General features: G+C 35.4%; 1 protein-coding gene across 1 annotated transcript; it reads left to right on the top strand.

Annotated features, from left to right (window-relative positions):
• The first annotated feature begins 479 nt into the window (after positions 1-479).
• LOC108541009 (acyl-protein thioesterase 1-like) lies at positions 480-1,072 on the top strand. Its single transcript, XM_017890400.1, has 2 exons — positions 480-646; positions 697-1,072. Exons 1-2 carry the CDS (start codon positions 480-482, stop codon positions 1,070-1,072), a joined length of 543 nt encoding a protein of 180 aa, XP_017745889.1.
• Positions 1,073-18,353: the final 17,281 nt, after the last annotated feature.

Below are 18,353 nucleotides of genomic sequence, written 5' to 3'. Positions count from 1 at the left end.
AATCAGTATGAGGAAATTAACTATTGACTTTGAGAACTACATGATGTTTATATTGATACGAACCACATTATTATGGAATATGTAAAATAAAAACTACTTCCCTGTATATAAAACCATTCTTTGAAGCCCAAACAACAAAACCAACTAATTTAAAGCAACCATAGCAAAGGGCATTTTTAAACAAACTCTTTCATGAGACATGGAACTCATCCAGATAGTTATAGTTTTCTTCCTACTTAGTTTTATTTATTTCGTAATTTCATACTCATTACACAAATCAACTTACATGCTTCGAAATAATATCTAACCAATTGTAAAGTTTTCTTTATTTATAAATAGATATTTAAATAAATAAATAAACTACATAACACTAGGTCAGTGAAAGCAACTACAAAAACAAGCTGGCCGTTCGCACGCCCTCGGGCCGCGGCCGGGCGCCCGCCCTTCCTTCCGCTTGCGCTGCGAGCTGAGCCGGTGTTATGTGCAGAAATGACATGTCAGCCCCTCTGCCAGCCATCATGCCCGCCGCCTGGAAGGCCACCGCCACGGTGATTTTCCTTCACGGCTTGGGAGATACTGGGCACGGATGGACAGAAGCCTTTGCAGGTATCAGAAGTTCACATACCAAATATATCTGCCCGCATGCCCCGCCTGTTATGCCTTTACATTAAATATGAACATGGCTGTGCCTTCATGGTTTGATATTATTGGGCTTTCACCAAATTCACAAGAGGATGAACCTGGGATTAAACAGGCAGCTGAAAATATAAAAGCTTTGATTGATCAAGAAGTGAAAAATGGCATTCCTTCTAACAGAATTATTTTGGGAGGATTTTCTCAGGGAGGAGCTTTATCTTTATATACTGCCCTTACCACGCAGCGGAAACTGACGGGTGTCACTGCGCTCAGTTGCTGGTTTCTACTTCAGGCTTCATTTCCACAGGGTCCTATCAGTGGCGCAAATAGAGATATTTCTATTCTCCAGTGCCACAGAGATTGTGACCCTTTAGTTCCCCTGGTGTTTGGTTCTCTTATGGTTGAAAAACTAAAAACATTGGTAAAACCTTCATAGGTTTTAAAGTACGATGCATAGTTCGTGTCAACAGGAAATGATGGATGTCAAGCAATTCATTGATAAACTCCTACCTCCAATTGATTGACGTCACTCAGAGGCCGAAGTACACCAGCATCACTGTAGTAGAGTATAAACCTTTTCCAATGCCCAATCTTCAAATTTCTAATGTTTGCAGTGTTAAAATGTTTTACAAATACACACCAATGACAGATCAAATAATGTCTCCTCATGAGAAATTTATGACCTTTTAAGTTTCCATACATGTATTCTTATAAGAAGATCCATGATATACTATGTTAAAATAGATGCAGCAGGTAGCTTCTTTTTTCTCAAATGTAATTCAGCAAAATAATACAGTACTACCACCAGATTTTTTATTACATCATTTGAAAATTAGCAGTATACTTATTGAAAATTTGTTCAGGTATAAATAAGCAGTTAAGATGTAAACAATTTATGCATGTTGTGACTTAGTCTATGGATTTATTCCAAAATTACTTAGTCACCATGCAGTGTCTATATTTTTATATATGTATTCATATATACATAATGATTGTAATACATAATAAGAATGAGGTGGTATTACATTATTCCTAATAATATGGATAATGCTATTCATTGTCAAAAAAGAGTAAAATTGTTGTCTTCAATTAATGACCCTTATATTTTGGGACCAGGCAATTTTTTCCTTGATATTATTTCTATTTAATATTCTTTTCTCTCAAGGAAAAAAAAAGTTCATTCGTTCTTTATTGTCCTTCATAGCAGACCAAATATTACCTCTCTGCCATAGATAGCTACTGCCAATACATGCTGTAATTTGACATTCTGAGTCACAGATATAAAGTATCTAAAATCTACTTATGCTTCATAGAAAAATCAGACATTATCCACTCTTATTTCAAATTATTTTACCTTATCCAAATTTACACCTATTTAGTTATTAGGATCTTCAACCCAGGTAACAGGAATAATTCTGTGGTTTTATTTTTCTATAAACAACTGAAAGAATAATTAGATCATATTCTAGTATATTCTGAAATATCTTTAAGACTGATCTTAGAAACTAATTTCTAAGATGATTTCATCGTCTCATAGCATAGAATTTACTTTTTACACATGTTTGAAACCAACTACTATAGAAGATGAGAAACCCATTGTAATTTTTTGCTTTATTTTCATCTGCCAGTGGACTTATTTGAAATTTTCACTTTAGTCAAATTATTTTTTATACTAGTTTTCATGTAAGCATAAAATAGTAATCATTTTAAATTGTCAAAATTTTCAGATTACTGGTGAAAATTATTTGAAAACAAACTTATGAATAATAAAGGCCAGTCATAGCCCTATACATAAGGTGTAGTTACTGCACAGATTAATGTGCAGCAAAAATGTATGCTTGGTATTTCTGAACTGTGTTAATTTTTCTGCTGTATTCCAGCTGACCAAACCAATATTAAGAATGCATTTTTATAAATTGGTGCTAATCGATAATGAAAATAATTTAGTAATGGACTATGTAGGACGGTAATAATGAAGCCAAATGTTATTGTTTGGGTTTAAAATTTCAAACATGCCATTTTCTTTATCTTGAAGAATATAAACTGTTGTTTCAGTTCTACAGATGAGCAAAATATTATCTATGGCAAGAAATATTCCGTTGAAATGTTGTGCAGTAATGTGGGAAAATGTAAATGTTTTCATGGTTTTTATCAATGTGAAATAAATTTAATTCTGAAAAAAATCTGAAATTTTTTCTAAGTCTTCCTTATATCAGTCCAAATATTAATACATGCTTAATGATGCAAAGTGTAACTAAAGCTTTCCTGGAACAAGAGGAAAGAATAATTGTCAGTGGTCACTTTTATAATCGGTACTTTGTCTCAAAGCTCTAAGATTTACCTGAATGCATTAAAAGGAAGGAAAAAGGAAATCATAACTGTAACTGTGGTGAACTTCTAGATGTCAAGCACTGAATTAGGTCTTTATATATTATTATATTTAATCCATATTGTGGCAGATTGTAATGCTTGTCCCAAGCACAGTTCCCCTCTTCCCTGTAAGAAAATCATCCTAGACCACTGCCATGCGACTTGATGGGTTTCCTTGTGAAAGGAAGACATGGTGTCATCGAGGTTGGCCACATGACTTGCTACTGCCAGTTAAAATGTGAATAGTGTAATACTGTGTCAATTCTAAGAAGAAATTTAGAAACCACTGTATGTTTCTGCCAGCTCTTTCTCTTTTCCTCTGCCCTGAAAATGTGTCCTAGATAGGATCATCTCCTTAGCCTCATCTCTAGAATAAGATATGAGAGTGAAGCCACCAACACACAAAAACAAGAAAAAAAAAAACAAAAAACCTCACTTGTAAATCATCGAGATTTGGGGATTATTTGGAATCATAACATAACCAAACAAAAACTGATTGATATGTGTGCTGTATGAGATTGCTTACATTATACTCATTTTATAGAGACTCAAACTGAGGCTAAGAGAGGTTGAGCAATTTTTCCCAAAATATTGATGTTTACCGTAAAAATCTCTTTAAGAGAAAATTTCTGTGTCTTGGTTTTCCCATCTGAAAAAAAAAAATAGTAGTTTTCCTTATCTCTTAGAGTTATATATTAAAGTTGTTTTGGAGATTAGATGAGTTAATACATGTAAAATACTCTGAACACTGCCTGGCAATAAGTGTTCATTATTGTTTTAATTATTACTTTGATTTTTAGGGATTATTATGAAATTACTTAATTCTTCTGAGCGTCAGTTTACCTATCTGTGGAATAGGGATAATTATACTTTTTAAATGTACAGGATGTCATCAAAATAATGTTCTTTATTCAACATGATTTTGTTATAACACCAATAAGAAAAAAAAATCAATTCCTGGTCAGGGTCACTGTCTGTGGAGTTTGCACGTTCCCCACATATCTGTGTGGGTTTTCTGTGGGTACTCTGGTTTCCTCCCACATCCTAAAAAGTGCAAGTGAGGTGAACTGGCATGTCTGCATGGTCCCAGACTGAGTTATGTTGGGTATGAGTGTGAGTGTGCCCTGCAATGGGGTGGTTTCTGTCCAGGGTGAGTTCCTGCCTTATGCCCTGAGCTGCCAGGAGAGGCTCCAGCCATCCATAGCCTTGAATTGGATTAAGCTGGTTGGAAAATGAATTAATGAATATGAAGTATTATAAAATAAAAGCGTGAAGTATTCAATTTCATACAAATGCACAGTAATAAGTAATGTGGTAGAAAAATGCTCAGTGCAAAAGAAACTACCATCAGAGTGAACAGGCAACCTACAGAATGGGAGAAAATTTTTGCAATCTGCTCAACTGACAAAGGGCTAATATACAGAACCTACAAAGAACTCAAACAAATTTACAAGAAAAAAACAAACAACCCCATCAAAAGTGGGCAAAGGATATGAATAGACACTTCTCAAAAGAAGACATTTATGCAGCCAACAGACACATGAAAAAATGCTCATCATCACTCGCCATCAACAACCACAATGAGATACCACCTCACACCAGTTAGAATGGCAGTCCATTAAAAGTCAGGAAACAACAGGTGCCTGGGAGAGGATGTGGAGAAATAGGGGAACACTTTACACTTTGGGGTGGGAACTGTAAACTAGTTTCAACCATTGTGGGGAAGACAAGTGTGGCGATTCCTCAAGGGATCTAGCAACTAGATACCATTTGACCCAGCCATCCCATTACTGTGTTATAGTTAACTCAAAGGAATTATAAATCATGCGCTATTAAGACACTACACATGTATGTTTATTGTGGGCACTAACTCACAAATAGCAAAAGACTTGAACCAACCCAATGATCCATCAATGAGGACAGACTGGATTTAGAAAATGTGGCACATATATACCAATGGAATACTATGCAAGCCTTGAAAAAAGATGAAGTTTTGTGTCCCTTTGTAGGGACATAGATGTAGCTGGAAACGCAATCATTCTCAGCAACTATCGCAAGAAAGAAAAACCAAACACCGCATGTTCTCACTCATAGGTGGGAATTGAACAATGGGAAGACTTGGACACAGGAAGAGGAACATCACACATCGGGGCCTGTCGTGGGGTGGGGTAGGGGTAGGGATAGCATTAGGAGATATACCTAATGTAAATGACGAGTTAATGGGTGCAGCACACCAATATGGCACATGTATACATATGTAACAAACCTGCATGGTGTGCACATGTACCCTAGAACTTAAAGTATAATTTTAAAAAAATTTTTTTAAAAGAAAAGTGCTCAGTGAACCTGTTGTATTGTAATTGATTTTGAATTGTGTGGTGGGAAGCGTTCCTTACAATTTTTGCTTTTCAAACGTTTACTCCTTGATTGAACTTCACCACCACTAGAGCTGCTATCACTTGCTGATTTACCAAAAATTGGGAAAATAATTATTTTACTTGTTTTTATAAAACTTTCTCAAATGGATATAGCTCATACTTACTTCATTGTTTAATAGTATAAGTGTTTTGGTCTTCATTTAGAAGTTTGGTGATGTTTTTGTGACCCGAAATATGTCATAGGAACCTAATTGTTGTTTAAGCCAATTAGCCTGTGGTAATATAGGTTTTGTTATATGTTATAGATGTCCAAGAACCTATTGACAATGTTCAATGAGGACTTACTGTACAGGATTGCTGATTTAAATAAAATAACATATGTGAAATTGCTTTCACATATGTTATTAACATATAAGACTAATTGTATTATTAAACTATCTGACCACAACTATCTGTAACAAGACAATAAGCCATTGTCATAAAAATATACAGCCACCATTATGAATATACCAAGCACTTGCAAAAAAATGTTCTTTAAGAATCTATAATTATCACTGTAGTTAATCAGGTGATAGATAACAAGCTTATGTGTGCAAAGACAGTGAAGAATCTCCAGATCTGTACTATCCAATAAACTTTCTGTGATATTGGAAATGTTCTATATCTGTATTGTACACCACATAGCCACTAGCTACATGTAGCTATTGGGCACTTAAAATGTGGTGATTACAACAGAGGAACTGATTTTTAGTTTTATTCAGTTTTAACTAATTTATATTTAAATAGTTGCATGTAGCTAGTTGCTACCATATTGGACAGCTCAACTCTCGAACTTCACACGGGGGAAATCTTGAGAGAAAAAAAGTACTCTAAAACTCAGAATAAGGCAATGGAATCTTCCTCCATTAAATAAGAAAATTTGAGGAGGACAAAATCTGGGCAATGGAAGATTTAGGTGATTGTTATTCTGAAACAATCTATTTTAGAAAAAATCTAAAAGATGACTTGTACATTATGATGCGTTTGCCCTGGCCTAGCATTCCACAAACTGTCAATAGCAACGAAACAAATAAATTAAAGGTTGCCATAATAACACTGTTTTCAGAAGGCAAAGCTCCTGAAGGGAGGAAAGAAAACATTGATGATAACATAGCAGCAGACCTCTTAGAGCTAGGAACTCATTTTGAAGCCTGATTAATGAAAAGCAACACTGTTTTAAACATCATCTCCAGTGATACCGTCCTAGCTCAAATCATAATCAACTTTCAACTGGACCACATCAATAGCTTAAAAATAGGCTTGGTTTTTTGTTCTTATCTCATACATTCTATTCTTAACATTGCTACCCATTGGAGTAAAATGTCAAAATCACAATCCTTATCATGTCATACTCTGCTTAAAACTTATCCATGTTGTACCATTATTGTTAGAATAAAATCCAGCTTTTATTGTGACCTATAGGTCTGGTCCTGCCTCGGACTATGCCCTCATCTGATGTCTCTCTCCCCTTCATTGATGACACCCCAACCACTCTGTCCTTCTTTCAGTTCCATGACATACCATGTTTTCTTTCCCAGGGACCTTTTCCCCTACTGCCCCTTCTCCTGGGATACTCTTTTCACCCCTTCCTCTTCTATTGACTAGATTAAATTCTACATCTTTTTAATCTCAACTCAAATATCCTGTTATAGAGAAGTCTCCCTGATTGGCACTTTTTTGTTTCTCTCTCTTTCAATACCTTATGCATTTTCTACATATTCCTGAACCCAATTTGCTTTTGTATTCATTTGCATAATCTGTCTCCCACAGTAGACTATATGCTCAGTGAAGGCAGGAAGTATTCTGCTTTATATCTGCTTTGTTTACTGTAGCATTTTCAGCACTTAGCATACTCAGTAGATGTGTTGAATTATTGAATGAATGAACAATCTCTTGTCTTAACTATATTTTGTTTCCTTATAGTACCTACTATTATCTTTTTCTCTGGTATCCTCAATCTTTTTGTCTACACTGGCCTTTTCCCCCTAAACTTTCAAGCATGCAGTTCCCTGCATTAATCAGCCCTTTATTATAACCTGTCTCCTGTCTTTGCTACAACCTAATTCCTATTAGAATGCCAATTCTTTCATTCATAGCCATGTTTGTACAATAAGGCATTTCCCCAAAGATCCTGTTTCTTCTTTATCCATGCACAACTTCTCCTTTAAGCTTTGCTTTCTGTCCCATGATATATAAAAAATACAGTTTCAAATTTGAACAATTTTTTGTAATTGCCAAATCAAATAGCATATTCTGTAATGGAAATTACCCAGAATCCCACCATATTTGGAATGAACTGTTTTCATTTTCTCTCTTCATGTTCAGTTCTTAACTACATACATCCATAAAGTTTTAATTAATGGTGATATTTAATACTCTAGTATCAAAAGTGGCTACATTTTCTCTATAATAGCTCTATAATTTTTATATACAAGGATGTCTTTTTTTATGATGTGTTACAATTAAGCTATTTTTTATAATTAGATTGATATGGGTTTTCACATTCTCACCATTTGAAGACAAATTGGAAATAATATCTTCATGAAACTTAATATTTCTCCTTTTTAGACTCTATCCTTAAATTTCCAGGAGTAGGAATATTGGGTCAAAAGATATGACTATGTTTATTGCTCTTGAAATGTACTGTCAGACAGCCTTATGAAATATACTACCAACTTTTATTGCAAACCATTAAAATATGAACGTACTAGCTTCACTATATCTTTGCCAGTGAGCTTTTCTCATTCCTAACTCTACTTGATCTATTGATTCCTTTGTCTTCCCACCTTGAAATCTCCTCCTCAGTTTATGCTATGTTATCATGGTTCTTTCTTAGTTTGTCTTTATTTTCTTTACCACAATTCTCTTTTCTACCTGGCCTTATATCTGTTTACCCTTTTACCTGCATCTGCTCCTAAGGCTTCAAATATTTATTACTGAGATGGACTTTGAGAAATTTGCAAATTTTGTTTTGTTTTGTTCTTGTTTGTTTGAAGTACTTGCGATAGGAGAGTAAATTTTTTAACTTAATTTAAAATTAATGAGAAGTGAATTGTAGCTAGAAGTAAAACTAGGGATACTAAATATAAGAATATGTATCGTTAATGACATAATATTAATAATTCATAATTTGGCATCCCGAATGATGCTCCACGAGATTTCTCTGCATCACTACCATAAATCCTACTTTCCCAAACCTAGCTTGACTCTGTTTCTGTTCCTGGAATTCAAACATTTCTAAAGAAGGGTACAAGTCAGACATATTCATCCATTGAAATATTTTAAAAAATCATGCTCTCAAAATATTTATGATTGGAAATGCTTATGTTATAATTGAGAAAACCAGCCTATTATCTAAATGGTTTAAAACACACACACACAGACTCACACACACACACACACAAACACACACACGAGACCTAGAACACCGCTGCACAAATGATGATTCAACAACCCACAGAGGCTGACCGACACATTTCCACAGGGTTGACGCCATTATGGGCAGTTATGGCACCTATTTTGTTTCCCTTTTTTAATAATTTAAATTATCATTTAAATATCTTATGCCTTCAAAATGAAAAGTACCGTGGGACTGTGCATATCCAGACTTTGGAGACCAGATGAACATGTTCCTGATTTAGTCATAGTTCATCGCTCAGCTGCACACCAACAGCCACTGTGCTGGTTTTGAACATCATGCAGTTTTTAAATTATACTTATTCTTTGTCACGTATATATTAATATATATCCCCAGCAGACCATTAGCTAAGTACAGGCAACATAAGAAACACTAATGTTAAAAGGCAAGCTAATGAGAAATGAACACACCAAAGAGAGATGATATTTCAAATTTGTTTCAGGATGATTTCCACCAGATTCACATGTTAAACTCATCTGAGCAAGATGTCTCTGTTGTTTCCAAAACAGGAAAAATATTATAACCATTATATCAGGTTGACTTTCATTTATTGGAAATTAAGACTCCCCATCCCTACATCTTTTACTGAATAGGACTTGAAAATAACTGAAAGCTTTCTCCTTTGTCATCACTGGATTCAAGCATAAAATTATTTTTTTAATGGATTTGACTTTTAAAGTGCAATGGGCAAGACTTGGAACATTAGGTAATAAAACATGTTTTTTTTTTTCTTTTGATACCATAAACACAGATTTCAACCTATATTTTAATCTACATTTGGTCTAAAACCTATTATGCTAAGTATTTGTTTGTCAACAAAACATATTTATTCTTACACAAGGGAAGTAAGTAAAGAACATACTTCGCTTGACCAGGTTGCTTAAGCCAAGCTTCAGGTTCTTTATCTATGTAAAAAAGGAATTAGATGAGCTGATCTTTCCAGATGATTACTCCCTGCTCTAAAATTCCATGACTAGTAGGAAAGAGGAACAGGTCCAGTGAATTCACACTTGCCCATATCCCAAATATACTTATGTGCATATCTTCCCACATGCTTTCTCTATGGTATGCATGTCCCTGAAGACCAACATAGGTAATTTTTAAATATCAATGAAGTACAAAGCGAGCATAGAAAATTAAATGCAAAATATTTGCTATGCATCACAGATTTCCATTGGATTTAAAGTAATATTATTTAGTTTTTATTTTAAAAATGTTTTACCAACACATAAAATGTTAGAGTGCTAAAACAAAGCCTCAGTAGCCTCCTGTTCTCCTCCAATTTTTGCATCCTAGAGGGAGCCCCTCTTGACTCTTTTAGTTGATTCTTTTGACAAATACCTTCCTATTTGTAAATAATATGCTCTTCTTACTTAGAGTTTTCAGCTAAGGTGTTGCCTATTGATTTCCCACTTGGGAGATTATTATTTAGTTTTTTGGGGGTTTTTTTGGTACCAGTACCCACTTCTCCTCTTAACATGCCACAGATGCATGCTAACTGTGCCCCAACATTCCAATATTTTACATGATAGTTGTGGTTGGAAAAATAGGCTGGAAAAAATACTGTGGCTCTGTAAAACTGTATCCACAGCTGAAGCATAGAGTGCACTATGATCTCTTAATTTTCTGTGCAATACTCTGTCTTCCCAGGAAGACATGATAATGATTATTTTTAAGTTTACCTAGAATTTTCAGTACTTATTAATTAAAACCTAAGCTCTTTGTTAATTTTTAAGATGTTAAAATACATTATGTATTAATCTTCTTAAATTTTTCCTGGACTTTTCTGACCTGCTCCAATCTGGACTAAATGCTCTCCATACACAGCTCATAGCTATCATCCTGCACCTCTCTCTTGAATTGTATTCTCTGTTTCCTATTTCATGTGTTAAATATAGATAGATGACAGAAAGACATGGATAGATGTACAGACATATAGATACGTCATCTCTTCTCCGGATACAACATGACAACAACATATTGAGCTTATCTGTAAAATGGGCTATCATTTTATTTTGATACTCAGTGAGTAAGTGTTCACACTTGATAACTTTTTAAATTGTTAATAGAAAAGTCATACTTCCTTATTATATTAAAAGGTTTTTTTAATCTTGGAAAGTGAATTTTATCACAACTGGTTTGCAATTCTAACTATAAAATCATATAAAAGAGAATAAAAATATTGATAACACTTCTTTCTTCTGGGTTCATCTGGATATTTAAAACTTTATAGCCTTGTATAACTCCTTATTCAATAACAAGCACAATCCATGCTCAAGAAATGTGGTGTTTACAGGAACAGAACCTAGAGTTAGTTTTAATGTAACCTGACAAGAGTAAAGACTAGGGAGGAAAAGTAGTGACCGCAATATCTAATTGTAAGACCTGGCTTTATTTTCAATATAAAAAATGAATATAAGGTACTCAGTGCCATAAATATGCAAGCATAGCCCTTTATGCTTTAACATATATCATTTGGTCATCATAATAACTACAAATAGGTCAAATAATATAACTATCTTTACTTTATAAATGAAAACCTAGGCCATAGAGCAACTTATCTATGGTACCACAGTGAGCCATTGTCAAACGTGGAATCAGGACGCATGGTTCCTGATACCTAAGCTAGAGTCTATGTTATTATTATTATTACAATTATTTATGCATATATCTGTGAACTATTTTTTTCTTTCCCCTCCCCTTGCTTTTCTCTTATTCCCTCATTCTGCCCCATTCACCCCCTAGGACCTTATACTCCTCTCACTATTCCTGGGCAACCAATTTTAACAGTGTATTTTTCCATGTATTTCTCTATGCTGATATAAATACTGACACGTGCATCCACGCATGCCCTACCCACCCACACAACACACCCACACATATATGAGAGAGTTTGACATCATTAGATTTATAAAATGAGATGAAATTATAAATTTTTCTACAAACTTTGCTTTCACAGTTAGCATACTGTGAGAATCCCTCCAAACTAACTCATTTTTAAGAACTGCATAATATTTCATGGTATTAACATGCCACTGCTTTTTCAACTATTACTCCATTTATTGGCATTCCTTTACTTTTTTTTTTTTTTTTTGACAGAGTCTCACTCTGCTGCCCAGGCTGGAGTGCAGTGGCATGATCTCGGCTCATTGCAACCTCCGCCTCCTGGGTTCAAACAATTCTCCTGCTTCAGCCTCCCAAGTAGCTGAGACTACAGATGCACACCACCCCGCCTGGCTAATTTTTTTTTTTTTTTTTTTAACTTTTAGTGGAGATGGAATTTCACCATATTGGTCAGGCTGGTCTTGAACTCCTGACCTCATGATCCACCCTCCTTGGGCTCCCAAAGTGCTGGGATTACAGGCGTGAGCCACCACACCTGGCCGGCATTCCCTTAATTTTTAGTTATCACCTTGAATACCACAATGTCACCATTTATAGGCAATTAATGTTCTCATTCATTAGTATGTTAAAGATGATGTTGGTTTAAAATCCAAATTAATGTTGATAAGTTATATTATTCTCCACAGAGTTGTAGAGGAACTGAAGAGTCATTAATATTTGTAAATATAGCATTTACTATTTTACTGGTTTTTCAAAAGTTTTAAACTCCATGAAGTAAGGAAATTAATCATTTAGAATTAAATATATAACTACATTTTGCCTAATGATTAACTACTTGGAATCTGGGTTCCATGTCTATACTGCCACATACCAGCTGTGTGACTTGCAGCCAGTTTTGTAACCTTCCTGTGCTTCAGAATGGAGATGCTTATGTTCTCCTCATGGGGAAGTGGAAAGAAGTAAATAACTTTAATACAAGTAAAGTACATAGAACAGTGCCCAGCATGAAGTAAGTTCTCAATAAGTAAATGATATTAACAGTTATTGATGTTATTAAATTATAAGTACCTCAGGTTTATAGGGTGGGGGCATTGCTAAATAAAATCCCAGAAAAACTGCTTACCATTTTGTAGAGTGACAAAAGACATTTTTCAGTACCTCTAATGGTATGTGCTGGAAAAGAACTTTCAACACTCAAAATAGATTATAATTAAAAGTACATATAATGGCTCCCCTTACAGCTTCACAAAGAAAAGTGAAATTCCCAAAGAGGTTGTAAATTTTCAGCACTCCCACTAGCAAATGAGAAATGGTCACAAGCACTTTCTTGACAGGTTAACTGTGGCTGCCAACAGTCAAGGAGAGGATATTTTGTTTATATCAGTTGCCATTCAGCAAATGAAAATTCAACTGGAAACTGTTCTTTTCTGTCCTCAAATTTCGTATGTTTAAGTATAATCGTTGCTTTGAATATATAATGTCACCAATAGGACATGGAGCACTTCAATATGACAGTTGAAATATTAGCATGACAAGTATAGTAAAAGGAATTCTAGTAAAAAAGAAAAAAATCTTTTTTAAGATTGACTGTAGAATTTGCCAACTTAAACAAAAGATATATCAAATTCTCTACCACTAATGAGAAGAAACTCATGATTCAATAACTGAATTGTATAAAATATTTCTTCCATATATAAAGTAACAATGTCACCCAAGATACATGTGTTAATTCCCACACCAAAACACACACACAAAGTTGAAAAACTGCGTGGTTCTTTTTTCTTTCAATGCTTGAATGTCTTTTCTATGTGCCTTTCTATGTGCTCAAGGAGTGTTACTCGAACTTGATCATGTGTTGCTTAGTTGGAAGCTTTTTCAGACACAGAGAATGGCAGGCACTGATACCAATCAAGACACTCAGCTTTAAACTCACTGCCTCCCACTTAGCACTCTGTCTGCCAACTGGAAAATAATTTGTTTGAGCCACTAAGGCTTACAGTTATTTATTCTTTATCCTTGATTTTTCAGGGAGGCCCATCCCCACCAGTGACCCTTGCTAAAAGCAGATAGCATTGGAGAAGGACAAAATTCTGATGCTATGCTTACTTTCAGCAACTCTAGTAAAGCTTTTCCAGTGCTGGCCCTTGATCCGGTAGCTCATGTAGGCTCAGCATTCGGTAGTGCAAGGCAGCTTTAATCTAATTCTCACTTCATTTCTCCCCCCGGCTTTCTCCTTAGGACAAGTCTCAGGGAAGAAAAAAAAAAAAAAGAAAAGAAAAGAAAGAAAAGGAAAGAAAGAAAGTCACAGGCCTGGCATGTCATAATACAAAAATGCACTGCTAATTACTGTGACTGTAATTCTTGATCCAGCCAAAATGCAGGTACACAATTACTTTACTTGGGGGCAGACTCTGCTTAACCCCTGCTTCATTTCACCACCTCTTCAGCACGTACCCTCTTCTTCAACAGCAGTTATCTCTTGGTAGTAATAACTGAATAGCTGCCTCAGAAAAAGATTCCCTTGGGAAGCATCCAGGTGAGGAGCAACAAAGCCAATGCCTCACACAGGTTTGGGATGGATTGTGACTTATCGGGAATAAGAAAAAGAAACCCAACGTATTTCATTCTGGCTTTCCTAAAGACTTAATCATGATTAGAATCACAATAAGATGGTTGCAATTTGGTCCCTTTCCAATCAAGTAATAAGCTATTTTAAAATCCACAAATATTTTAGGCCTTCTATATTTTTTTAATGGACACATAACATTTAGTTCACCAGAGCTTTATATCGCACTTGAGAGAGTTATGCACATGTGTATTCAACCTACTCACATATTTTATACGAACTTACCATCTATCAGAAAGAAATGCCACTACCAACCACAATCACACATGAAGTCAGTGATTTTACTGAATAAGGAGCACTTACTAAGCATACTTTCTAGTGTGAATTAGCAGAAAAGCATTTCAGGGAGTATTTTTATATTTAAATTGGCTATCCGAAGCTTTTAAAAAATGCTTATCTGAAGCTTTAAAAAAAAAATCTGTTTCAATTAAGAAGTGTCTGATTTGCCATATATATAAGAGAGAGAGAAAAAAAAGAAAAAGAAAGAGAGACAGAGAAAGAGAAAGAAAAACAAGCGGGCAGGCAAGCCTTCAAAATATATGCAGAGATTAACCCATTCTCACCAATTCCACTGCTCCGACCTCGGTCAAAGGTACCATTACCCTGGGTTTGACTTACTATGGTAGCCTACAAATGGTATCACAGCTTCTACTCTGGCCACCCTGTCTAGTTTCAACACAAAGTAGGCAGTTTAATTTGTAGGACCTACGAAATATGAAAATACAGACCCTGCTGGGAGCGGTGGCTCACGCCTGTAATCCCAGCACTTTGAGAGGCCAAGACGGGCGGATAACGAGGTCAGGAGATCAAGACCATTCTGGCTAACACGGTGAAACCCTATCTCTACTAAAATACACAAAAATTAGCCAGGCGTGGTGGCGGGTGCCTGTAGTCCCAGCTACTCGGGAGGCTGAGGCAGGAAATAGCGTGAACCTGGGGGAGGCGGAGCTTGCAAGTGAACTGAGATCGCACCACTGCCACTCCAGCCTGGGGCACAGAGTGAGACTTCGTCTCAAAATAATAAATAAATAATATAAATAAATATTTAAAAAAATTTAAAACAACTAAAAAAAGAAAATACAGATCCTTTGTTCAGAAAACAGAAAAAAAAAATTGCCACAAAAATATAAAATGCTTTTCTTTCTTCCATGGTTGCTCCCTTTCAATTTGTCATGGTGTTTTCTATTTGCTATTGAATACCATGCTTCCAAGGGCACAGGGATTCTTGCTGGGTGGGAGCAGGCCCTCTCAGGTGATGACTTTTGCATAAAAGGTCTTCCCAGGAGGCTGATGGGACTCCAAAAGAAGGATGTTCTGTGGGGGGAACTGTCAAAAAAAACCAGGATTATTCAGAGTGGCAAATAGAGAACAATTCAAGAGTCCCAGAAGAAAAGACCTCATGAAACACACAAAAGCATCCATAAGCAGGATCGCAGATTACAGAGAGCGGCCTGCTGAAGAGTGGAGGGAGGAACAAAGCACAGAGAAAGTGGAGAAAAGAGAGGGAGAAGACGTTGATTCATATATTCATTCTGGCATTCTACCTTTTGAATTGAAGTTTTGCTTGTGACTTCACATGACTGTTGTACTTTCTTTTACTTAAGAATTACCAGAAAAGTCATGGAATCTGTTAGAGATCAGATCCAGGAAATGGGACAAGGAGAGAAATAAAAAATAATGTTTCAGTTACATCTTATAATTCATTCTTATTTGTGGCTGATTATATGTAATTACTTGATGCTTAGAAAGAGACGCAGCATATTGGAAAAACATAAGGATCTTCAAATCCTTGATCTACTATGATTAGTTTCAAATCTTACATAAACTATATAACCACAATTTTCTCCTTCCTTGTCTATAAAACACTGAATCTTGAAATCTAAAAATATAAAATGCATGCTTAGTTATTCCTTTAGTACTCAATGCAGTGTCTGATATAAAATAAAGGCTCCATAAATAAATATTTTAAGTGGGTAAGTGAAAGAATGAACCTGGTTTCCCAATCTATTAAAATTAATTATTTCCATTGTTAGCTGTGGCCCTATGTAGGTAAGTAGGTAAATAGATGGATGAATGCAGAAAGACTCCAAAGAGTCAAAATGGCTATGAATTTCCATCAAATATAAAACTACCAAAGCGCTTTATATAAAAAGCTTAACACCACTCAGAGGCGTGTTAGAGCCAGTGGATACTAAGAAGTCCTTTAGTATCCACTGACTCTAAGACATACTCTTTTTCCAATCCTTTGGTTAACATAAACATAAATGTTCATATTCATGTGGTTGAAAAACTTTACAGATTTGGAGTTCTGTAGATTTTGAAGATAGTCTGAAAAACAGTGAAATTGTTAAAACTCTAAGAAATAATTATTTAAGATAAGAATCTTATTTTGTCTAGAAAAATAATGGTTACTTGGTGACATAATGTCTTCATGAAGTGAAGGCTTGTAGTAGGGTAGATAATGATTTTTGTTATAGAACTTTTCTGACTGAAGAACTGTAGGAACTAATTCATTTCTATTCAACAATTGTCAGACTTTACCTGAAAACATTTTAAAACATTGTTTGCATGTTCAAATGCTGCAGTAACTGGGCAAGTAACCGGAATAGGTGCAATGCTAGGTTATAAGCACTCAGGAATGATAAGGATTGTTCCAAACCAATGTATTCCTTGTCCAAAAAGTAAATTGCTAATAAGCTCCAGATAATGATAATCAGTGGGAACTTGGACCCATATTTGTCAAAATTTCCAAGTTTAAAAGAATCCTGACATTAAAATTTTTATATAACATTTTCTAAGTTTAAATGGCAAATTTTAAAAATCAAAACAAAACCCACTATGTAGGCCAAACAAAACAAACTTTGGCCTCTGTATGACCAAAGCTCTTAAAGTTTGTTGTTGTTGCTGTTTCCCAGTTAAATGTTAATAATGATGTTCAAAGAGGATAAGAGATTCGAAAAATCATTCACAAGTCTTTGACCTGTTTGACCAACCAACTTTTTAGATTTTCAGATATGTGTCTGGGTAACACCACAGATCAATAGGTAATCTTTTCTTTTATTTTCCTTTCTCCTTTTTGCGGGGGGAGTTCTTTATCTCTCTTTTTCTTTCTCTTTCTTGCTTTCTTTCTTTTCTTTCTTTCTCTTTTTTATTTTCAACTAGTTGGGTTTTACTCCAGCTTCCAATGAAGGAGAACTTGGTTCTGTCAAAATATAGCCAGAGAAACATTAATTCTTTGAGCTTGAGGCTTCCACAATCTGCTCCTTTGCTGCCTTCATTCTGGAAACACCCTAATCTTGGCCATGGAGGGAAATGAGCAGGAAATAAAAAAGGAAGACAAGCCCAGCAAAACTCTGACTAAGTGTCTCCCTTCATGTTCTTTATTTGTGCTTCACATAACCCTGAGTGTACACATGCGTGGCTGTGTGTGTGTGTGTGTGTGTGTGTGTGTGTGTGTGTTGGAGGGGAAATTGATGGAAACATGCATGGAAGAGAAACACACACAGGACCCATCTAACACATCAGTCCTATGGAAAGTAGAGGTGAAATCCCACACATTGCCCATCAAAGAGAGAACAAAAAGGGAAGAAAGTCTAGCCTTTCTCTCAATTTAATCAATTCAGTTTAAATCTTTTTATTTTTACTACAGAATTTCTCTGTCATTAAGGTGACTCACTGAGTCTGATTTATATCAGAGCTCCTCTTCATTTAGGAAATTCTTTGGGAGAAGAGGGGAAGAGAAAGAAAAACCTTTGAATACTCCCTAATGGTACGGGAAACATTAAGCATAGTAACATTCACTGTGAAAGTCCCCAGAATGTTAAAACATCTACTAGAAATGTCACCACCACATTCTCACCACCACCCAACCAGGTATCAGAGGACATCACCATTGTCTGTTTAAATATGTCCCATCATGGAGTGTTAGATGTACTAGGCATTCTTTTGAGAAAAAATTTAAGTGATTGTAATTCCATTCTAGCAGTGGTCCCCACATGCCACCCTTTCCCATTCATAGTGTTTGCTTTTCTTAGTGTTTTGA

This window comes from Rhinopithecus bieti, unplaced genomic scaffold (genome assembly GCF_001698545.2).
Source record: "Rhinopithecus bieti isolate Rb0 unplaced genomic scaffold, ASM169854v2 scaffold_19840, whole genome shotgun sequence".
Classification (NCBI taxonomy): domain Eukaryota; kingdom Metazoa; phylum Chordata; class Mammalia; order Primates; family Cercopithecidae; genus Rhinopithecus; species Rhinopithecus bieti.
The sequence above is the reverse complement of the archived record's forward strand: the minus strand, read 5'-3'. Positions and strand labels throughout refer to the sequence as shown.

What these genes read in the sequence shown, in the direction of transcription:
- LOC108541009 (XM_017890400.1), top strand. Translation starts at nt 480, where the DNA reads ATGTGCAGAAATGACATGTCAGCCCCTCTGCCAGCCATCATGCCCGCC. An exon ending in AAATATATCTGCCCGCATGC is followed by an intron (nt 647 to 696) that starts CCCGCCTGTTAT and finishes TGTGCCTTCATG; the next exon opens with GTTTGATATTATTGGGCTTT.